Consider the following 24,584-nt stretch of genomic DNA (forward strand, 5'->3'; position numbering starts at 1 on the left):
ATAAGAATTAAGTTCGATAAAATCATTAATGTATATTCACCAAAAGCTTATCATTACTGTAATTTAATTAGTATTTAAACTGGCTTGGTTTATCTTACATTTAGCATATCTAGCATTCATAGTGAAATTTAAAATAGAAAATTAAGAAGGCCATGTCCTTGCCATGACAAAAAAAGTCAACTACATTATTTCTACATTTTTACATTCCTATATTTTAATAACTATAAGTTCAAATGATTTCATTTGTAAAACTAGAGCACACCATTTTTCAAAAATATATTCACTATCAAATAAGAAATAATTATTTAATGTAAATATTTCAGCATGTTTGGTGCATACAAAAATTTCAGATATGTTCTTCCTAATAAATTCAATACTTGTTTTGCAAGTAAGGATGAAATGACAGACACAACCTAGAAAATATAGCTTCCAAATTATACAGACTCTATAAAGAGTTACTTCAATATTCTCTAATCTTTTCACTCAGTTTTGTTAATTTAAGCTGTAAAGGCAGGTTTGTTTAAACATACATAAGATTTTGAAATATCTAATAAATAGAAGTTAGTAAATTAAAAATTAATATATACTTTCAATAAATATTTGTTATAAAAATGTAGTTCCTTTTGCTACCCAAGGAAACAAAACACTCTTAAAAATAATATTACACATTTTTGATCTTTTTAGTGGACCCAGGTTCTATTCCTCTGCTCCTCTCGGAGCGAGTATCTCACCCGCATGGCAAAGCCTGGCAAGCTACCCGTGACATATTCCATATGCCAAATACAGTAGCAACAAGTCTCACAATGTTACTGGGCCCACTCGAGCAAATCGATGAACAACAGGAGGACAGTGACAGTGACAGTGGAGTGAAATAGTTTTATTTAAAGAAATTTACTGAGATAAATTTGAGGAGAGTAAGAGATACGTGCTCAAGAGAGAACACAGTCCTTCAGTGTGACAAAGGCCTCCTGATTTGTTTTTTCCCTTTTCAATTCCTCTGTATTCGTTGTAACCTTTAAAGCAGAACGTGGTTGGGCACTGCATTTCCATGAATAAAATTTGCTGAGCTGCTTTTTGAATAGTTTTACAACATGCTTAGGGAGGCTGAAAATTGATACTCAAAACAGTACTTTGCTTTGGAAAACAAGTTCTATGAACAGTTACTTCCATCAGGCTGTAACCACTAACTGCAGCTGACTCATTCCTAGGAGTCATTCCAGTTGCTACCACGGGGATGGTAGGTGCCAAAAGTTCTATATCTGAGATCTGGGTTAGCGAATATTTCCCCTGAAAACACCAAGGTATATACCTCCATACTTAGTGACAAAAGGGTCATTTTATTTTATTTATTTATTTATTTATTTTTAAAAAATTTTTTAAAAGTGAGACATCATGAGGTACAGTTGCAGACTTACACATTTTTGTGCTTGGGTTTCAACTATACAATGATCAAATACCCATTTCTCCACCAGTGCCCATTTCCCACCACCACGGATCCCAGTATCCCTCCCACCCATCCCCCCATCCCACCCTGCCTCTGTGGCAGGGCATTCCCTTTTGTTCTCTCTCTCTTATTGGGTGTTGTGGTTTGCAAAAGAGGCAATGGGTGACAATCATGTTTAGTCTATAGTCTACTTTCCGCATGCTTCTCCCATCCTGGGAGGATCCTCCCAACACCGTTATTTGGTGTTCCCAAAAGGGTCATTTTAAACCACAAAATTCATAACAGATTATACATAATATATCTATATCTTTCATGTGATTATTTTTGAATTTATGTAAATTATTATGAAGGGGGGAATTCCAACAAATGAGTATTATTTTACACTCACATTCTCCGGCCACACAATAAGCAAATTCGAACATCACAGTATCTGTAGAATCAGAGTCTCATACTGCTGAGTGATGGACATTGTTGCTGGGAGACTAATGAGTATGAATCAACCCAAGGAGTAATACATTTGTTGGCCTTCCCATAAAATGGTTGTTATCTGATTATCCTAAGCCATGTCATTTGATGCTAATATGTTTTTTTAAGATTAAACAAATTTGTAATTAACATATATTGTTTTGTAAATCATCATACTGAATATTAATAGGATATATTTAGTATATTGAATTACAAACTAGGTGTATTATAAACAATATGAGATACAATTATCACAATTCAAAATTGCACATTTTTGTTTAATTAATTTTTTTTTTGTTTTGGGACCACACCTAGTGATACTCAGAGGTTACTCCTGGCTCTACACTCAGGAATTACTCCTGCCTATGCTCAGGGGACCATATGGGACAGCAAGGATCAAACTCAGGTATGCTCTGTGCAAAGCAAGTACCTTATCCACTGTACTATTGCTCCAGTCCCTATTTTTTTGTTTTGTCCAGAAGAGTTTTTGTTAATTTGAGATGCATTGTTTTTAATACTTCAGTGTCTAGACACAAATATTCACAGTACTAGAGTCTACTTTTTAACGTATGAATTGAATTTAGAAATAATTTGCTTTGGGGGATTTTTAATATTCTTAGTAAGACAAAAATAATTTCAAATAATTGCTTTTAGCTATAAATTACCTAGTTTTAGGATAAACTCAAAAATAGTATTTAGCATAAGAATAATTACTTCTGCTAAACCCCATTCTAATGCTCTATAATTTAAAATAATATGCTCCTGAGCCTCTAAATAAACTGTAAAGATCTGTACTCTTAATTGCCTTTCCTCTGTCTTTTAGAGATCTTTGGTCAATTAAACTAAGCTTTCTAATGAGGCAGGAAACTAAAGTGTTCAAATAGGCGTCGGCATAAACCAAATATACATATTCCATCTGCCAAAGCAGACCCACAGCAGTCATCCTAACAAATGAGATCATTGTCTTGGCTTCCTTAGAGAACTGGAATCATTAATATAATGACAACATTAATATTAATGTGATGATAAACTACACTATATGGAGAAGGTAAGGACTTTTAATGTCATCTGGCCCATGTCTGCCTTCTATTTCACAGATAGAATTTGTAAACTCTCTAACAGCCAGAAATTCATATTTTTCTCTGAATGCCCATTAAAATGTTTAATTGACCCTGTTTGGGGTCCAATTCCAACTTATTGTCATTTGTTATCCCATTATGGAAACAGAAAGCAGCTAATGAGAATTTCCCAGGAGAAGTCAGTCATATCCTTGATAATGTTGCTACCTCCTGGCCTTAAGGTTAAAGAACTTTTACTCATAGGCTTAGTAATATAATTTGTAATCACTTTTTGGCTCCACTATTCCAGGGATTTTCCACACACACACACACACACACACACACACACACACACACACACACACCACACCTACATACAAATAAATATATCTTAAATGTGAGAAACAAATATTAATATAGATCTACTAAGGGTAAAAACATAAAAAGATCAATTTCCTTCTCATCTTGATAATTATTCCCTAGTTTAATTTTAACTGTTAATTCAGCAACACCAATTGGTAGATTTATAATTATTTTATGCCTTATTATGTCCCAATTCAACAGCCATATTTTATCATTGGCCTAATCCTTTGCCACCTTTGTTAGTATGTTGTTTTGAAATGTCACTGTGGGTAATCATGGTAAGTTGGATCAAACAGAACATGAATCTGCTTTAATTCCCTCCAGAATACTTGCAAAACTATAATGAGATATTTTAAAAGCTTTAAAATGAAAAGACTGAAGAAGATGAATTGAAGGAGACAACAACATACTTTGAAAGATGAGAAATGGTTGAGTGACAGATGACTTAGCCTACTGAAGAAAGCCAAATCTTTGTACTAGAAGCTGGAAAACAAGCTAATTAAAACTGAAAAATCCTTAAAGAATCGCGAAATTACCAGTATTAATTACAATAGGAAATGAGGCCAAAGGGGGGAAATTAAAATAAAGAGAACTGTTTAAAGTCAATTGAAGAAGAAGGTTTGGAAAATTTTGTTTTCTATTCAACTGAGTAGTTTTTACCAGCAAATCCTAGTGAAAAACCTAAAGTTTAATTACTGGAATCGTAAATAGGTTGTTTCTGTAATGGGGATCCAAGACTAATAAGTCTTTGGTTTTCCTTCAGAAAATAAGGAGGTTTAGCATTTACTGTTTTGTTCCCAAGTTTTCTCTCATATTTCACTTCTCCAAATGCTGACAATCAGGCAAAAAATGGCAATGGGGAAGCTGACCGGAATAAGAGAAGATTTAACAACAGTGAAATCAATTAAAAATCCCCACTTGACAACCCGATAATGAAGTTTTTCATTGGAAAGTGTCACTATTCCCTCCAAGTTTTTGGTATTTTATGTCAATTTTTTTTTGTATATGAACAAACAGATATTATTGGCTCTGGGAAAATTGTGAAAACTTAATGAAAGAAAATAAAAGAAGCAAATTGGAAAAAATTGAGAGTATTCTGAGGAAAATTTTTGGGTTTTTATTTTGGGCTGGGGCTAGAACCTCGGTTGGCTGCATGCAAAGCAAGCACCTTCTCTGCTTGTACTATCTCTCTGGTCCCCAGGAAAATATTTTAAAAATTATTTACATCTACAGTATGTGTATTTATCAAGGATATGCATATATAAAATATTTGTATTTATAAGTAATTAGTTTATTAGTTGTAGAGGAGTAAGATCTATTCACTTGATCACTTGACATCCTGTTATTCATTGTTTTGCTCGAGCGGGCACCAGTAACCTCTCCATTTGTCCCTGTCACGGGCTAGTGTACCCAGTGGCTTCTGCTCTCTCCAGGAACATGAAGAGCCTCAAATTGATCGTTTAGGGTCTTGACGAAGAAGTCTGACCATCTCATAGGTGGGTGTCCACGCGATCTTTTGACATCCCTTGGAATCCAGTCAGTAACGACTCTAGTCCAGCAGTCATCTCCAAATTGTATTATGTGTCCAGCCCATCTGATTTTTGATGCCTTAACAAACGAGACAGTGTCCCTGAAACGAGAGAGTGTCCCTGATTCTCGAGTATCAGCAGAGGTGGGAACTCTGAATTCTTTCTCTCACTTGAGTGAAGCGTGATACTCCAAGCATAGCTCTTTCAATTCCTCTTTGGGAGACCCAAATAGCGTTGTCATCCTGTTTTTGTAGGGCCCAGGTCTCTGAGGCATATGTTAATGCAGAAAGAACAGTGGAATCGAAGAGATGTACCCGGAGCTGGAGGTTCTTTGTCCTCTTAGCTATTTCTTTGACACTCTTGAAGGCATTCAAGGCCGCTCTCTTACTCCTGTACAACTCAGGTGCCAGGTCATTCATCATGTTGACTTCTCGACCTAGGTACAGATAACTTGCATTCGGAGATGTTCATTCCATTGAGAGTGAATGGAATGTCAGGAATGAGACCGTTTCTCACAAACATTGTCTTGTGAGATTCAGCTGTAGTATGACCTTTCCACACTCATGATCAAAGTCGACCATAATTTGTGCCACTTGGCTAATATTTGGTGTTTTCAGAACTGTCATCAGCAAAGTGAAGGTGGTGTAGTTGCTGCCCGTATATCTTCACTCTTATTCTTTCCCATTCCAGTTGTCATATGACGTTCTCAAGGGTGGCACTGAAGATTTTCGGTGAAATGGTATCACCCTGAGGAACCCCTCTCTTGACATGGATAATCACTTCCTTGTAGAATGGTGAGATCCTCCACTACCTCCACTACCCAGGCTCCGGGCACTCGGGCTGAGATTCATGCACAAGTGAAGCCCCACAGAACCAGGTGTGTGGAACTCTGTGATCCTGCTTTTCAGACTCAATGGGACCCAGAAACAGAGATCCTCTGCCTGCTCCCACCAAGCTCCGACGACCCAGGGATCACACCCATAAGCCCCACCCTACTGGTACCAGATAGATACCTCATTGGCAGACCTCCACTACCTCTACTACCTCCACTACCCATCCTCCACCACGCTCCAAGCCGCTTTTCAGACCGCGTGGCCGCAAAACGGCCACGCAACACATCATAAGACACTTAATACCCATCTTCCAAGATTACCATACCATATTTGATGGGGTTCAAATATGGTTTGAACCATGGGAACACCTGCAAGGACAATTAGAGGCCACCCTAAAAGCCTGTATCTCTCTCAGAGAGCCTGGCAAGCTACCAAGAGTATTTTGCCTGCACAGCAGAGTCTGGCAAGTTATCCATGGCATATTCGTTCTGTCAAAAACAGTAAATACAATGGGTCTCATTCCCCTGACCCTGAAAGAGCCACCAATACAGCAAGTTTAAGAAGGATGAGGAAGGAGAGGCTGATAAAATCTCAAGGCCGAACTAGGCTGCCAAAATGATATATTACAACCACAATTTAAGATATATTACAACCGCAATTTAAGATGAGAGAATAACATATATTCATCTATATTCACTTATAGTATGTGAAATACATATGAAGGAGAAATCATACATGGATAAAGGAGCTTTTCCAGACACTTTAAATCTTGAGGCAGAAATATGGTTCAGAAGCATTTTGCCCTATCCTTCCTTTTACTCTGATAGTTATATGACTTTTTGGCTCCAATTTCATCTCAAGAACCAAGATATGTTCTTACGAGTTTTGCCTGATGTTTGTCCATATGCCTTCTTTCATAGATTAGTAAATTCATCCAGAATGGTGGTGTAAATTCTAAAGTATAATAAGGTGTTGCCATAGCAATAATTAAGCATCTTAGATATGATGCGATTTTTATTTGTGTGGTTACCAGACTTAACAACTCACTCCCACTTTCTCCTTTCCATTCTGGTAGCCACGGTCTTATAGTCTAGAAGTTTAATTTTTGTTGTATTTAATTTACTCAATATTTTCATTTTCGTGACTATGGGGCACTACAGGCATGAATGCTGAGATTCTACGTGTTCTGTGTCCAGGGCCTTCACAAGATTTATACTCTTTGTGCAGAGGTCACATGCACAGAAGAAATAATGCCCTACAGCTGCAGTGTTTTAATTTTTTATATATGTATATATATGTAAGATCACAGTATCTATCTATCTATCTATCTATCTATCTATCTATCTATCTCTCTATCTATCTATCTGGCCCAAAAATAAAAATAGAAAAAAAAGAGATGTGTCAAGGATTAGACATTTGTGAATGTTATTGTATTTTTGTATTTCTCTGCTCTCTTGATTAGTGTGCTCTGAATCCATATGGCTGTCCTAAAATATATTAAAATGTGAATATATATGTATATACACATACATGTACATATGTATGTATATATATATATATATATTAACAAGAGCACCTGGGTCTTACTTTTTTTTTTTTTTTTTTTTTTGCTTTTTGGGTCACACCTGGCGATGCTCAGTGGTTACTCCTGGCTCATGCACTCAGGAATTGCTCCTGGCGGTGCTTGGGGGACCATATGGGATGCTGGGAATCGAACCTGTGTTGGCCATGTTGACTGCTTGCAAGGCAAACACCCTACCCGCTGTGTTATCGCTCCAGCCCCGGTCTTACTTTTTTTGAGTTCTGCAAGTCAGTTGGTCCTGTCTATGCCTCTCTCTCTCTTTCTCTCTCTCTCTCTCCCTCCCTCTCTCTCTCTCTCCTTCTCTCTCTCTCTCTCTCTCTCTATATATATATATATATACATATATATATATATATATATCTGTCTTTGGGTCATACCCAGCAATGTTTCAGGGCTTACTTCTGGCTCTGCACTCATAGATTACGTTGAGTGGGCACAAGGTTGCAACGAATCGAACCCGGGTCTGTCGCATGCAAGGCAAATGCCCTACCCACTTTACTATCATGCCAGCCCCCTATATCTCTATATTCTTGTGTTCCTCTGGAAGTACGACACTTCCTTCTATTTTTCAGAGTTATCGTTTGAGGTATGTTTGTTGGGAGAAGTTTGTTTGGAGTCTATTCTGCTATGCTTACACCAAGAATTAAAGAAATAAAAGAAGATTTATAAATTTAAGGGCCCCAATAAAATTTCAAAAACTGGTAGCACTGTAGCATTGTCCTCCCTCCCATTGTTCATCAATTTGCTCGAGCAGGCACCAGTAACATCTCCATTGTGAGACTTGTTGTTACTGTTTTTGGCATATCGAATAAGCCACAGAGAGCTTGCCTGGCTCTGCCTTGCAGGTAGGATACTCTCGGTAGCTTGCTGGGCAATCTGTGAGGGATGGAGGAATCAAACCCTGGCAAATGCCCTACCCACTGTGCTATTGCTCCAGCCCAAACTGGTAGCTCAAGAAAAAATGGTTAATTTTATTAATAAACTATTATACCAGAGAATGGTGAAGAGAGTAGAGATGAAGTGAATTAGAACATCACCATGTCAGGTGATAAATTTTTCTTTTTTCTATTTTATTACTGAAGTCCCTATGTTCTACATCTAGTGTCCAAATCGTGTGACAACCCCCTTTTTTTAAAGCTCACAGATGAGGGGATTGATCCTTTATTAGCAAACCATTTGACAAAGACATATGATATTCTGTGTATGAATAAAAAAATTATGGCAGATTTTAGGACAGCTATATGCATTCAGAGCTCACTAAATAAGAGCATAGAAGAAACACAATAGCGGGGGTTTGGTGCCGCCAGCAGGTCAATCTGTACCTGTGAGGTGAGTGTATCAGCAGCCTGATGGTGCCTTCAGACTTCCAGATACCCCAAAATTGCTGCTGTGCCTTTGGCCACACCCTAAAAATTTGTGGCAAAGTTTACCGAGAAAGTAAATGGCCAAAAGTTATGTATGAGGGAGACACACCCACAAACCACCTTTGGCTCAGCTGTATAATTGGAGGCATGGCCTCTCTGGTTCCTGATCAAACTGCTTAATGGCCATGATACCAGAGACTCAGAAACAAATCTCGAAACCCAACGGCTATTGGCAGAAATATGTCCGGTCCCTGTTGTAGGTTACTGGCACTGAGAAAACCCAGGTGGGAATAGGTTCCATGCCTTGGCCTGTTCCTCCAGAGGCCACTGGATAGTCAGGTTTGGACCCTCAGTGACGAGACAGGTGGGGCCTCACGGGATGAGGGTGGAACTGGCCCTTTCCTCCCCACCCTAACGAGACCTCGAGTTGCTGCCCACGAACGGCCTTTCTGACTCCTGATCAAGCTGCGTAAGGCCATGATCCCAGAGACTCAGGAACAAATCTCGGAACCCAGCAGGTTTTGGTAGAAATCCCTCCAGATCTAATTATTAAAATTTCGGAATTTCAAAATTGTCTGGCCACTACTGCAGTCACGCGACATCATATGTTATTTTTAACCAGCAATGGCTGGAGCGATAGCACAGCGGGTAGGGCGTTCGCCTTAAAGCGGCCAACATGGCCGATCCGAGTTCGATTCCTCCGCCCCTCTCGGAGAGCCCGGCAAGCTACCGAGAGTATTCGATATGCCAGACACAGTAACAACAAAGTCTCCAATGGAGATGTTACTGGGCCCACTGGAGCAAATCGACGATCAACGGGAGGGCCTTTTTTAAATAGAAAACAAATTGTCTACTGTTGCCTTTTCAGCAGATCTGAGTGTTGGGGTAAAATCTCAAATAATAATGGTGGGTCTGGTGTCAAAATATTTGAATGTAATCAAACTAGAGAGAAAGTAATGTGGAAATCATCTGCCCCACAGGTAGGAGGGTGTGAGATGGGGGTATACTGGGATTTTTGGTGGTGGAGAATGGGCACTGGTGAAGGTATGGGTGTTTCTTTGTATGACTGAGACTTAAACCCTAAAGCTTTGTAACTGCTCTCAAGGTGATTCAATAAATAAAATTATAAAAAATGAAAAATAAAAAAAAAGAAGAAACACAATAGCAATTCACAAATGTCTAATCCTTGACATATCTCTTCTTTTTTGTGTTTATTTTCTTTTGTTTGTTTGTTTGTTTTGGGCCACACCTATAGGTGCTCTGAACTCCTAGCTCTGCACTTAGGGATTATTCCTGCCAATGCTGTGGGACAATATGGGGCTCCAGGGACCAAACATCTGCAAGGCAAGAACCCTACCCATTGTACTCTCACTCCAGCCCCACCTCATCTCTTCTTTAGTCAACATTTCTATCAACAACCACAATGATGCAGTTTATAAAATTTAGAGACAATTTTATAAAATGATTTTTAAAGATGATTTAGAAAAAATATATGTGTATATATATATTTGTGTGTGTCTCTGTGTATGTATCATCATCATCATCATCCTGTTATTCGTCGATTGCCTCGAGCAGGCCCCAGTAACGTCTCTTTCATCCTAGCCCTGAGATTATATTCAAGGCTCTTTAGGAAAATGAGACCCATCATTGTTACTGGTATTTGGCATATTTGGTACGCCACGGGGAGTTTGCCAGACTCTGCCCTGTGGGCAGGCTACATTCGATAGCCTGCAAATTTGTCCAAAGTAGGAATGAGATAATAAGATGTCATAAAAAGATGTCCCCATAAGACGTTGCGCGGCTGCGAATGCGACCGCGCGGTTCTGGGAGCTGGATTTTATAGTCTCTGAGTCTTGGCTGTTGATGGGATTACTCGGCGCCAGGGGGCCAGGTGGTGGGTGTGACCCCCGCCTACTGGGATTTGGAGGATCTGGGTGGAAGATGCTCGACTCCAGTCCGAGTAGGCTTGGAGATCTCGGCCCCGGAACCCGCGTGGCTTTGTCCCTCTGTCAGTACCTTCATGTGTGCGGAGAGTGGTCTCAGTATGGTGGTGGCTGGTCCTGGAGGTCTTTGGCTGCTGGAGCCCTGGTCGGGGTGGGGAGGGAAGCTCAACCCGCTCCCCTCCAAGGGGCCTCGGTGAGGAACAGCCAGGCGCGGGGGCAGAAGACTGCACTGTTCTCGTCCGGGAGCTGGATTTTATAGTCTCTGAGTCTTGGCCGTTGATGGGATTACACAGCGCCAGGGGGCCAGGTGGTGGGTGTGACCCCCGCCTACTGGGATACACACACTTTAAAGTGTGTGTATGTATACACACACTTTAAAGTTGGGACTATATGAATACAAGAATAACTACAAATTTATCAAGAAAGAAACAAAAATATCACACACTTAGGTCTTTAAAATGAACTCAATGGACAACGAAAAACACTTTCTTCTGTTTATTTTGAAAGTTTGTGTAAGTAAAATGCATGGTTGATAGTTAATTGATACCTTCTGAATCAACAGAATCCCGTGAGTTATTTTTTTGAATGTTATCATAGGCTGTGTTATTAAAATATTTATATCAAATGTCAGAAAACTTTACTTACACAGTTTTTGAGAGCAAATATTTACTGATTTTCAGGAAATAAGTAGGTGGTTTGTTACGAGTACTTAAATTTGATACTACAGTGTAAAAATCATCAGAGAAAATGCAGAAAAGAGTAAGTGTGACTGTGTTTCGATTAATATTGATGGACACAAATTAAAATCTCACCTGTTAGAATTTCAAAATAGAATTTCACCTATCATGGAATATTCTTTTGGTTAACAAAAGGAGACCAACCACTCTTTGACCAGGAGACCAAAGAGTGATTAGAGCAAACACCAAGCATGCACTAGACCTGAATTCCTGAGCACTGCTTGGAAGGACCAAGGAATAAAATATAAAACATAAAACATGTTTAGTACTCATCCTTCTCAAAGAAAAATAAAATAAAGGCCATTTTCAGTTTATTGGTCACAAATACACGGATGTCAAGTGAATTAGGCTGGGGGTGGAAGGGGATGGTGGCTGACCCATGAAGATTGAAAAATGTTTTTTTGTCTGTTTATTTTGTCTATGAGCCATACCTGGTGGTGCTCAGGGCTTACTCCTGGCTTTGCTCTCAAGAATCACTTCTGAGGGTGCCCAGGGGATCATATGGGATGCTGAGGATCAAATTCAATCAGTCAAGTGTAAGGAAAGTACCCTAACTGCTGTACCATCAGTTTGGCCCCAGACTGAAAAAATATTCTAAGGGCTATCGAGTGAATAAGAAAGATTGGGCCCGAGAGATAGTATAGAGGGTAGTGTTTGATCAGGGTTCAATTCCCAGCATCCCACATGGCCTCCCAAGCACCACTAGGAGCAATTCCTGAGTGCAGAGCAAGAAGTAACCCTTGAGGCTGCCTGGTGTGGTGTCAAATCAAAACAAACAAAAATACAAACAAACAAAAAGAAAGGCGCGTTATCTGTACTGCTTAACAGATCAGCAATCATGGTCAGGTCCTCCAGATGTTCATTGATTTGTTCGAGTGGGCCCAGTAACGTAACCATCATGAGACTTGTTGTTACTGTGTTTGGCATACTGAATGCGTCATGGCTAGCTTGCCAGGCTTTGACGTGCGAGCGAGATACTCTCAGTAGCTTGCTGGGCTCTCCGAGAGGGGCAGAGGAATCAAACCTGGCTCGGTAGGGCCGTCTGTGCGCAAGGCAAACGCCCTACTGCTGTGCTATCGCCCCAGCCTAGATCATCAATAAAGAGAGGAAGTTATAGGGAGAACAATTTATCACAGCATGAAGTCTTTCATATCAAACCAAGCATCCCCATCCTCAGATGGTTTCTTTGGAAGTTGTTGTGTGATATTTTAAGAATCTAATTTATGGAATTACCCACAGTGAATAGGAGGAAGCAATTGGTGAGAAATAAAAAAAATATTTATGAAATAAAATCTAACCTTCAAAAATCCTTAGAACTTCTTGATTAATATACTTCTTTATTTCTTCAAATGAAACTGCATCAGCCTAAAGAATAAAATAATCATGTTTAAAAAGGAGTCCAGGTGAATAAAAAAAAATAGAAATACCGGGTTGGTGTGCATACTAGAAACTTCTATAGAGTTTTGTACGTCAAGCTAAATGTTCTTAGAAATGCACTATATTAAGCAGTAAATACCTTTTGTTTTGATAAACACTGTAGCACTGTCCTCCCATTGTTCATCGATTTTCTCGAGCGGGCCCAGTAACGTCTTCATCGTGAGACTTTGTTGTTACCGTGTTTGGTATATCGAATACATCACGGGTAGCTTGCTAGGCTTTGTGGGCGAGATACTCTCGGTAGCTTGCCAGGCTCTCCGAGAGCGGCGGAGGAATCAAACTCGGGTTGGCCAGGTAGGCCTCATGCAAGGCAAACGCCCTACCCACTGTGCTATCGCTCCAGCTCCACTGTCACTGTCATTGTCCTCTTGTTGTTCATTGATTTGCTCGAGTGGGCCCAGTAACATTGTGAGACTTGTTACTGTGTTTGGCATATCGAATATGTCACGGGTAGCTTGCCAGGCTTTGCTGTGTGGGTGAGATACTCTTGGTAGCTTGCCGGGTACTCCAAGATGGGCGGAGGAATTGAACCCCGGGTCGGTCGGGTTGGCTGCATGCAAGCAAACACCCTACCGGCTGTGCTATCACTCCAGTCCATTAAAATGCCATATATTAATATTTTGTTTTTAACTGTATGGGATAAACTTAATGTAATGTCTACCAATTATTGCTATAGCACTGAAAGCTCACTCTGCTGGCTAGGAAGGTGCAATTTGGTCCTGTCAGGTATTATCTGATTTTCTCAAGAAAGTATGTTCTTAAGACTCTAGACTCACTGTAGGACTCTCCTTCCTTTCTTCCTAACATGGATATTTTCATATTAAATTTATCTGGGGAATAAACATTTACCATGAAGATTTTATTAAAGACAAGGTTTTCCTTATCCAAATGGCCCACTTTAAAGTACTAGTCTGGCCAGATTTGTTTTTATGATAGCTAACTGGATGAAGTCTTACAGAAGTGTTTTCCAAGTAGTATAAAGAAACATTACTGCTAGTATTTAAGCATAAGACTTAAGAACAAGACTTTGGAGTCAGTCAGGCATCCCGAGTATCTCAGACATCAATCAAGTTAGTCTGTTTCTGTATTTGTAAAAGTTGAATAGAAAGGGAATCTATCATCATGAATAAGTTAGGAAGATCCAAAGCAGTACGTAGTGCTAAGTGCTTGGCAGAGGATCTGGTTGGAGGGTCAAAGGAGTTTAAAGTAAATGACAACTATTGCTTATATCACAGACACCAGTTTTAGTTCATTTTGTTTATCTAGAAAACATTATGATACCTTCACTACAAAAGCGACACATGTCTATTTGTCAGAGGGGCTACTACTCACCGGCATGCCAGGGACTCCTGGGTGGCCTGGAGGACCTTGGTGTCCGGGGGATCCCACTGAGCCTTTGTTTCCTGGTGGCCCCATAGGGCCTATGGCCCCCTTTATTCCTGGGAGGCCTGGTTTTCCCCTTTCACCTTGTGAGCCTCTGTCTCCTGGAATTCCCTGATCACCCTGTTAAGAAAAATTAACGATTAAAAAATGTTCTCTTCTAGAATCAAACATGATGAAGTGCAAAGGTTCTGAGCTTAGACTGTCACACTTATGAACTGTGAGGCCTTGAATAAGTGATTGAAATTTGGTGCTTTAACTTCTTCTCCTCCCAATAAGGCGATTAATATCCACAAAGTGGGGTGATGCCTAGAAAAAAATGAATGAATGCAAAGAAAATGCTTAGAACCATGTCTAGAATACTGAAAGTGTGCAATAAAAAAAGTTAGTTACAAAAGTTGGTGTATTTGGTTTGTAGTGTAGAATGTTTACATGAAATACAATGAAATGACACACAGAGGAGGTCCTAGACTTCATTAATTATTCTCTTATTTGTGACTACTATGAAAATAGTTCTATTTCTGTTGACTTAAAAAATAATGAAGACAAACAAATAATTACAAAGAGCTACTGTTTGTATTATATCATTGCATACAAGTACGTGGACCTAACTCATTCAGAGAAACATCTGAGATAAATATAAAACAACAAAAACAAAAGTCAAGACCAGGGATGTGGCTCTCTCTCTTTCTCTCTCTCTCAGGCACACACACACACACACACACACACACACACAAACACACACACACTCACTCACACACACAAAATGCTAGCATGTTTTGACTAATACTCTGATCATGTAAAAAAATTAGCACACATTAACACACTAAAACTTAAACTTTTTGTAATTTAAGTACAAGTATGTGACGTTTCTTGTGAAAATGGGAAGTGCTTAAATATCAGAATGAATATTATGTAAGTGAAAAAGATTTATCTACACTGTGGAATATTTCATTTTTATTAAAGAGCCTGCAGACAGTGCAGCAGTTAGCACACATTCTAAGGCAGCATCTGACATGGGTTCAATCCCCAGCACCCCATGGTCCCTTGAACATAGACAGGTACAGCAATGGAGTCCCCCATCATTGCTGAGTGTGGCCATTCAGGCTGCAGAGCACTTCTCGGGTGTCTTAAGTCATCCATGGCACTGCAGGGCCCAAGCAGCACCTCAGGCCTTGCACTGAATTGCTGACGCAGTTGGTTGAGAAATGCCATTGGGACCCAGGCTTCCTGGGCACGACTTGGGAGGATTCCTATGGCTTCTCAGAAAAAGGCAAATGCATTAACTATGTTTACTGATATAGATGGATTATAATAATGTTAATAAGTAAAATATTAGTTTACAAAACAGCATAAAACCATTTAAAAATATATATATTGAGGGGGCTGGAGTGATAGCACAGTGGGTAGGGCGTTTGCCTTACATGCAGCCGACCTGGGTTCAATTCCCAGCTTCCCATATGGTTCCCCAAGCACTGCCAGGAGTAATTCCTGAGTGTATGAGCCAGGAGTAACCTCTGTGCATTTCCGGGTGTGATTCAAAAAGAAAAAGAAAACAACATTTTATATATATGTTGGGTTTTTTTTCACATTTTTTTTTTCTTTTTGAGTCACATCTGGCAATGCACAGAGGTTACTCCTGGCTCATACACTTGGGAGGATTCCTATGGCTTTATATATATGTATATATATATATATATATATATATATATATATAGAGAGAGAGAGAGAGAGAGAGAGAGAGAGTTGTAGCATTGTAGCACTATCCTCCCGTTGTTCATTGATTTGCTTGAGCGGGCATCAGTAACATCGTACAAAAAACTGTGAGACTTGTTACTGTCTTTGGCATATCGAATACGTCACAGGTAGCTTGCCAGGCTCTTCCAAGCAGGTGAGATACTCTCGATAGCTTACCAAGCTCTTTGAAAGAGGCGGAGGAATTGAACCTGGGTCGGCCATGTGCAAGGTAAACGCCCTACCCACTGTGCTATCGCTCCAGCCCATATATAGAGTTATATATACTTAATGTATATGCAATATATATGTGTATATTAAGCCTAAGGAGTGAAAGAAATATGTTCAAAATATCAATGAATGGTTTTCTTTGTTATCAAGTAAAATAGATTTTTTATTTTAATTTATTATTTTTCTTTATTCTAATTTATCATTATTCCTATTCTCATATTTGCTTTGCCTATCATGAATTTGAGTACAGTAACAAATGAAAACTAGCAAACTATATATTGCCAATATGTAAACATCCTTGTATATACCATGTACACCTTATATACCATTGTATACCATATATACCTTCATATACTAATAGGCCTTACTAGAATTGCCCTGAGTTTGACTTACTAGAATTTCACTAAAACTCAAGTTTCACAGGCTTGAGCAATCTGTCATAATAAAATGACTTCTCCAAGAACATTTTAAGATTCATTAAGAAAAATTATGGGAGTTACAGTAAAAGGGTGCCCATAACTAAACAAATCAAATAAAAGCATACATATAAAACCAGAATTATTAGTAACTTTAACTTTGTTTTGTATTCATTCTCCTTTTCTTTTCTCTAGCTGCTTACATGATCCCTTTTACTCAACTTAATATTCCACTGAGTCAGGTATTAGCAAGCAGTTGTTCCCTGGGAAGCATTTGAAGATGTCTGGACACTGCTTTCATTGTTACAGTTGGGGAAAGACCGGTGCTCCAGCACCTAGAGGATATCTTCCAGGGATACTGCTAATCAGTCTGTCATGCAGGACTGGCACCTACATCAGAGAACTATCTCCCCAAATATCAACAGCGCTGGGGTGGAGAAGCCCACCAAAGCTGAAGAAAAACACGGATGATGGTTACAGCAGCAATGTGTCTACAAAAGGACAAATATGTAGGGTCACCTGTTACATGACTTGTTACCAGGTCCTTTAACTTTTATATTTTGCACCTTGTGACACTCTTGCAACACATACACCTCACACACAACCTAACCTTTTCATACTGAGATTTGTAGTGCTTTCCACACATAACTGGGTGATTAAATGATGACATAGCTGTAACAGATGGACTGAAACTAGGATCACAATAGAACTATACATACACGTTCTCCTTTGGGGCCTCTGTCTCCAGGCTTACCCAGGATACCCTGAAAAACAGATGAAAATAATGAAATGTTTGCTCCTCAGGTTCATTCATTACTCGGTTTAATCGGGTCTTCTGGAAGCAGTTTTGCAAAAGAGTATTTTTAAATGATATTTTCTATACCTGAGCACCTGGTAATCCATCTTTTCCATTTATTCCCTAGAAAGACAAAAAATGATTACATTTTCTAATTCTGCATTAACAGACATCATTAAACACAACAAAAGGTAAAGTTTTAAGAATTTAATCACATTTCTACTGAGCTTTTGGTGAGGCAGAGGGGGTTAACAAAAACTAAACTAGAATTAGAGAGCCCTCACTTCAAATTCTGACTATCAAAAATTTCATTTACTTCAGGTGATTTACTTAACTTTCATAAAATTGGCTTCTTCACATATATATTGAGAAAAAATAATGGTCCTAAAACTAAGAATTTATCAAAATAAGAGAAAAAAATGCCTATGTCTTTGTAAATAGTCAAAGGGTTATTTCCTTTACTTATTCCATTAGGTACTTTCTGAGCAATAATAAAGTGCCCCCAGGAGCTTGGTGGTGGGTGCGTGGCATTTATTGTTACCTTCTAAAACGTTTTCCAGCATAGAGACTCATTCTCAGCAAATGGTCTCAGTTGCTGCTGGGGAAATTTCATAACATGGCCGGAACATGATCCTACTATGAAATAAACTGTCAGCTAGAGAACAATTGTTATTTTTGCAGTTGAAAATACAAAAGGATAGGAGAAAAAAATCTGTAATCATAGTTTTTGAGAGTATTAAACAGTAGCTTTTTATTAGAAAACTGGAAGTTTCTTAAACTTTACAAGGCAGTTCTGGAGTTGGTAATAAAGCCCAGTCCGGCCCAGAGATTTATAACTCTGGGAGAACTATTGGCTGAGAGATGTAAGAAGGAAAAGCACTTGGGGTCAAATCAAATACCTAGGAGTCCAACAGCAGATGTGTTTAGATGTGTTTTTGAGATTTGATTTGAAGAGGGAGCTCAAGGTGAGGGAAATGATTTCTTAGCTAGCAGGCAATTGCATGGACACACTCCCTGCAAAGCCTAGGAGACTTATATTGCTCTGGGACGGATGCTGAGAGGATAGAACTGCAGACAACTGCATGTTTTCCCTGCTATAAATTACACTAAAATCTGTCACAGTCGATAACCCAAGCAAAGTCTCCAAACCTCTGTGAAACATCCTGGGAATTATCTAGAGTACTTTAACTAAGAATATTACCTGAAATGTATGGTTCAAAGAATTTATTATATCCAGACACACAAAAAACAAAGATAAAGCTGATTAAGGGGAGACTGTGAGAGAACATTCATGTCACTTGAATAAAAGAAGATAAATCTACTGTAAAAATACAATCCATGTTCTGGTAGAAATAGAATAAAGGAAATCGCCCTATAATCCTCATCCTATATTTTGGTCTCTTGAAATTCATCTAGACAATCAATATGTGTTCTCTTTTCTCTCTGAGGCATTACTAACTTGCTTTCCATAGGACAGTTCTGCTTTTAGAGATTTTTATAACAATCTATATGTATTTCCCTCCTGAATGTCTCATTTCCTTTACTGTAAAACTCATTCCTAAGGTATAATCAACTTTCTATCTATCATATGTCTGTGTTGAAATAGCTAACTGGGTGTTGGAAAAACCAAACAAATGAGTATTCTTGCACACTTGCTTCAATCTAAATATTAAACTGTGGAACACAACCAGTCCCTCTGCATTAACTGGACATTCTTCTTTAGTCCCTGATCAGGCTCCCTTTCCTATTCCCCAACAGTACTCTTTTCCATAATTTCCTTTCTCTTCAGACTACTTATATCACTATCTTATTCCTGTGTTCAGATAATGAACACATTATCTAATAATTCAATTCTTCATTTACTGAGACAATGGGCTGGAGCAACAGCACAGCAGGTGGGGCATTTGCCTTGCATGCGGCTGGCCTGAGTTCGATTCCTCCGTCCCTCTCGGAGAGCCTGGCAAGCTACCAAGAGTATCCCATCTGCATGGCAGAGCCTGGCAAACTCCCTGTGGTGTATTTGATATCCAAAAAACAGTAACAACAAGTCTCACAATGGAGACATTACTGGTGCCCACTCGAGCAAATAGATTAACAACAGGAGGACAGTGCCACAGTGCTACTGAGACAATAGAGAATTGCTTCACTATCTTTGCACCAGACTGTCTCCCCCACCCTCGCAACCTCTATGCACTTGTGCGCTGACTTACCCTCCTTTCTCTTAATGATTCTACCCTATACCTTATTAAGATCCACATCTCTTATGATTGCAATCCTAGTTTTCTCCCCAACTCATTATCATCTTTTTTTGTACCATCAAATTTCCCTAGCAACTGAACCATTCTTATCAAATCACTAACAGCTATAATCTTTTTTTCATCCATGGCCTCCACATTTCTAAAACAGAAACCCAGTAGAGAATTATTAGCTCTCAAGTTGTATGTATCTAAGTAGGCTATTAATCCCAATAAGATATACATTTATTAATCCCAATAAGATATACATTTATATCTATATTATACACACATACACACATATACTTAGTTCCTTTGACATCCAGGAAATCTAAAATTTTCTCTTTTTCTTCATTTCTCTTTAGCTCTAATGTCTTTTTGCTAGGTCTTCTTCATAATATTTACAGTTCTTGTTTCCCTTCCCTATCCACAGGGATTCTATTTCATCCAGGCTCAATAGGTCTCACCAGTCCTGACTTTGCCAGTGCACATAATTCCACTTGCATCCACAGCTTGTTTGGCACTTCCTCTTAAATATTTACTGGTTATTCAACACGAGTATGCCCCAAACGAAATTACTTGGTTTTCCTTCTCAAACTCATTATCTCCAGTCTTTTACGCTTCACCAATGCACCACTCTCACCTTGTGTTCAGACTCTAAATTATAGGTTGGATTTGTCTTCTTCACATGCCACATGTTGTCTGTCAGCAATTCATCAGCTGCATTTCCTTTCAATGTACATCCTGAATTACCCTACACTTTATGATGTAACTCTTCCTACCACTACTATTTCTCAAGAGAATTATGGCAATAATTTGCCACTGTTCTCTATCCACCCAGCTTCCTACTGTCTTATCTTTAGACACTAATCAGAGTGACACTTAAGATGCTGTCTAATCATTTTCCTTCTCTGTTTGAAACATTCAAGTGGTTTGTCCATCATACTTGAAATTAAATACAAACTCTAATCACAGCTTAGCAGTTCTTTATAAGCTGACCACAACCTTCACCTCACTTGATATCAATCCCATTCTTCTTCAGCTTCATTCATTTTTTACTTAATTTTATCTTTTAGAGATCTGTCAGCTCCCCAGACATAGCCCTCTACCAGCCATTTTTTTCCTTGAAACAATATCTCTTGCCCACAATCTCCCCAAGGCACGATTTCTTATTTCATGTATGTTTTTTCTAACATGATCCTTTGCAAATCTAATGAAATGATATTCTAACACTTTACTATGCTTAGATCATCTTCTACCTGAAATTTTGTGTGAGTATGAATTTGCTTGTCATTTGAGTCCCGGTAGTAGAATGAAAACCCTACAAGTTGCTGGCAATCAAAAGAGCACATACCATACCGCAGATGCTCGAGAAAAATCTGTTGAACGAACATAATGATTTTTGCCTAACTCCCAGGAACCCAATGGAAGTATTTTAATCGATGGCTTACAGAATATGTGAATGGGGATACGTAAAAGGAGATGAAGGGGGAACAAGGGATTAAAACTATCATGCACCCTTTTTTGTCAAGCAGCTGCAAATGCAGACCATGTCAAATTCCTTAAGTGATTTGCAATTCCTTTGAGTCATAATTCAAACTAAGATCTTCCTGACTGTAAATTATCAATGTTTCTCATTTTTATGTTGCACTCTCACTGGATATGATAACCAGAAAGTACAAGTACAACTCCTCAGTATTCCTGAAGAGTTCAGGAATACTGAGGCAGCCTCTTGAGTTCTATGTGGTTTGTATACCTTCAATTTCCCCCTTTTCTAATAGAACCTGCTTTTCTTATGGATCCAAAGCAATAAACAAGTTAAGGGAGCAGGGTTCTTCTATAAACAAACAGCAAACCGAGGCGTGGGGTATGTCATTTCATGGTTATATTACCTCACATTGTTAGCAAACAGCATGGAATCAGGTGAAAATATGTTGAACTGAACTGAACTGAACTGAACTGAACTGAATTGAACTGTATTGAATTGAACTGAATTAATAGGAATGATTCCTGTAATGTCAGCAATATTATAGATATCAGTAGTTGGGAGCTCCTTTAGGCCACAAGGGACATAAAAGAGTAAGAAGAAAGCCAATAGATAAAAGAGGGAATCTGAGAAAATAGAATGTAGTATTTAGCTTAACATACAGGTGCTATTATCTGTGAGTCTTTGGTTTCTTTTTATTTTAGGACATGACAGGCCATTTTATTTTTTAATTCCCCTGAGGTTCTTAGGTTTGGGAAATAATGATTCTAATTTTCTGACACTTAAAACGAAATCTCAGCCCCCTTACTATTGTTTGAGACATAAAGGAACCTCACAGTGAGAGGACTCTCAGTGAGACCCACACTTCAAAAAACCCATTTGTGAAACCTGCTCTTACTTCCTTGGAAACCACTTATTCAAATCTCTGATTTTCTAAGGAGATAAGTGAAGCAGCAATGCTTAGAAAATTTCTCAAACTGGATAAATTTAAACAGTGAAAAGTACTTACTGGTTTTCCAGAGGGTCCTTCTGGCCCAGGGAAGCCTATGTCTCCAACAGGTCCTCTCTCGCCCTGCAGATATGACCACAGGCAAAAATGAATTGTCAAGAGAACTTAAAAAGTGTATGCAAAGTACAGGGCCACGGTTAAGTAAACAACTCACTGGTTCCCCTGGAGGTCCTGGTGGTCCTGGGGCTCCTGGCTTCCCCTGGGGAGTCAAATCAGAGAACAGCGTTAGCAGCCAAATGGTACCTTTCCCTCCCATCAATGAGTTCACTGTGCCACAGCACTGTAGCTCTCCACACTGAAACCCTGTTCCTAAAGGAGAGGGTCTGAGAGATCCATGTTTGGCACTCCAGTCTGTGAGGAACAGGCTGAGATGCAGCTTTCTGAGTGCACACATGAGTCTGATGGAAAGAATGCATGCAGAGGATAATGATTTTGATAATATTGAATTAATGGGAATGGTTACTACTCAAGATCTCATGTGTGCTTGTTTAGTAGTTACCAAAAGCATAGCTTTAACTATCTTCCTGTGCTATTCACAAAGGACATTGCTCTGAATTAACTATGCAAAGGACTTAAGGAGAAGAGAAAAGCAATACTTACAAGTTAACAGAGCACAAAGAAAGAAGTTACAAATAAACACAGAGGAATGGGAACACTATGATGGGAGTAACCCGATAGATTTAAGCTCCCTATGGCAAGGCAGAAAGGACAAACCAATGTTATTCTACAGGTGTGGTAGAGACAGGAAGTGGAGAAGCATGTGTCAGCATTTGGACCACACCTGAAGAGGTTCTATTGAGAAGGAGCTGCCTCCTATCCCTTGGATATTACGGTTGGGAAAGAAAAATAACATGGCATGTAAGTGATATCACAGAAACCCCAGTAGGTTGCTAGGGAAGAAAACAGTGACATTTTTTCCTATTCAGAATTCTATTCAGATCACCTTACAAGCACAGTTGAGTAAACAGTGGGGGCTGAGAAAGCACAGCTAGCCTCTCAGCTGTGCACAAGAAGAATTCCTGAATTTCCTATGGGCCCGAATCAAAGAGATGTGTTAGAGCTAAGAAAGGCAATGACTAAAACGGTCTTATTGTGAGACATCAGAGATACAAAGTGGAGAGATATTCAAGATTTGATATAAGTGTTGCAGGGACATTAGCTAGTAGGCAGAAGTAACCTCAAAGGTCAGGTAGAACTCAGAAAACCCGGGATAAAGGATGCTGACCACTCCACAGCACTTACAGATACTTCCTCCTGCATATTGGCATATACATACTGGGAAAGAAGAGAAGAAACTTTGGAGGAATTCCTGCATGGTCCTGAAATACATTTGGAAGAGGAAGCCTGGTCTATTCCAGGGAGAGAACAATTGGGTCCCTTGCTGTTCAGTAGAGTAACCATGATGTGACCAACTAGGATTGCTACAATCAGTGCCAAAACTTTTATTTACTGAAGTATTGAAGTATATGTATAAGAAGTATATAAAAAAGAATGGAAACAACCAGATTTGGCAAAGACATGATGAAAAAGGAATTCTCACAGTCAGTGTTGGTAGAAATGATGTCTGGTTTAGCCTCTATGGAAAACATATGGAGACTCATAAAAAACAAAGAATAGAGCTTCCATATGAACCCAAAGATTCCACTTCTCAGCATCTACCTACCAAATGAAAACAAATTAATTTGAAAAGATAAATGCATACCTATGTTCACTGCGATGCTAAGTGTAATAGCCAGGTATGGAAATGATCCTCATGTCCAATGACAGATGAATGGATAAAGAAGTTATGGTTTATACACAAAGGGATACTATGCAGATGTAAGAAAAGATGAAACACTGCTGTTTTCTAGAACGTGAATTATCATTGGGAAGTATCACGTTATACAAATAAGACATGGGAAGAAAGACAAATACTGGATTATCTCACTATCTGTAGTATACAGAAAGATAAAGAACAAAGTATACAGTGTTAAATTATGGCAAACCATTTTCCTTGGATTATAAACTCAGACTAACAAACAGTGGGAATAGGAAATAGGAATATATGAAGAGGTAATTAGAGGACAGGGCTGGAGGGTCTTGGGCTTTTTATTGGTGATGAAATGCAATAACTGTACAATGAAACCATAGACAGCATTATTTTAAGAAATAGGTGTTAGTTACATTAAGACCCCTACATATTAACTAATTTTGAGGTATGTAATTAAGTGATACTAAATAGATACACTTGATTTTCGCTATACCAATGGTACAGTTGTGTGTCCTCAAAACTATTTCCAAAGTCTTTACTTTTATTTTTTGGATGACATCTGATGATGCCCAGAAATCACTCCTGGCAGGAGTGGGGGACCATATGGGGTACCGGGTATCAAACATAGGCTGTCTGCATTTAAGGCAAGTACCCTACCATCTGAACTATCTTTCTGGCCCCCTATTTCCAAAATTTTAAAACTATTTTGTATTATAAGCCATAGTAAGGTCCAATTATAAGAAATAGTTATATTTTTAAAATAGTGGCTCCCAGCAGGACTTCTATTTAGGGT

At 38.9% G+C, this 24,584-nt stretch overlaps 1 protein-coding gene across 1 annotated transcript in view; it reads right to left on the reverse strand.

The window, feature by feature from the left end:
• Positions 1–24,584, reverse strand: part of COL19A1 (collagen type XIX alpha 1 chain) — a 381,848-nt gene that overhangs the window by 11,765 nt on the left and 345,499 nt on the right. The window contains exons 44-49 of the mRNA XM_056109815.1: positions 22,196–22,240; positions 22,042–22,104; positions 17,400–17,435; positions 17,236–17,280; positions 14,088–14,258; positions 12,617–12,683 (exon numbers count right to left, since the gene is read on the reverse strand). Coding sequence (XP_055965790.1) covers positions 12,617–12,683; positions 14,088–14,258; positions 17,236–17,280; positions 17,400–17,435; positions 22,042–22,104; positions 22,196–22,240 — 427 coding nt within the window. The remainder of the gene's footprint in view (positions 1–12,616; positions 12,684–14,087; positions 14,259–17,235; positions 17,281–17,399; positions 17,436–22,041; positions 22,105–22,195; positions 22,241–24,584) is intronic.

Source organism: Sorex fumeus, unplaced genomic scaffold (assembly GCF_029834395.1).
Source record: "Sorex fumeus unplaced genomic scaffold, SorFum_2.1 ptg000008l, whole genome shotgun sequence".
NCBI classification, from domain to species: Eukaryota; Metazoa; Chordata; class Mammalia; order Eulipotyphla; family Soricidae; genus Sorex; species Sorex fumeus.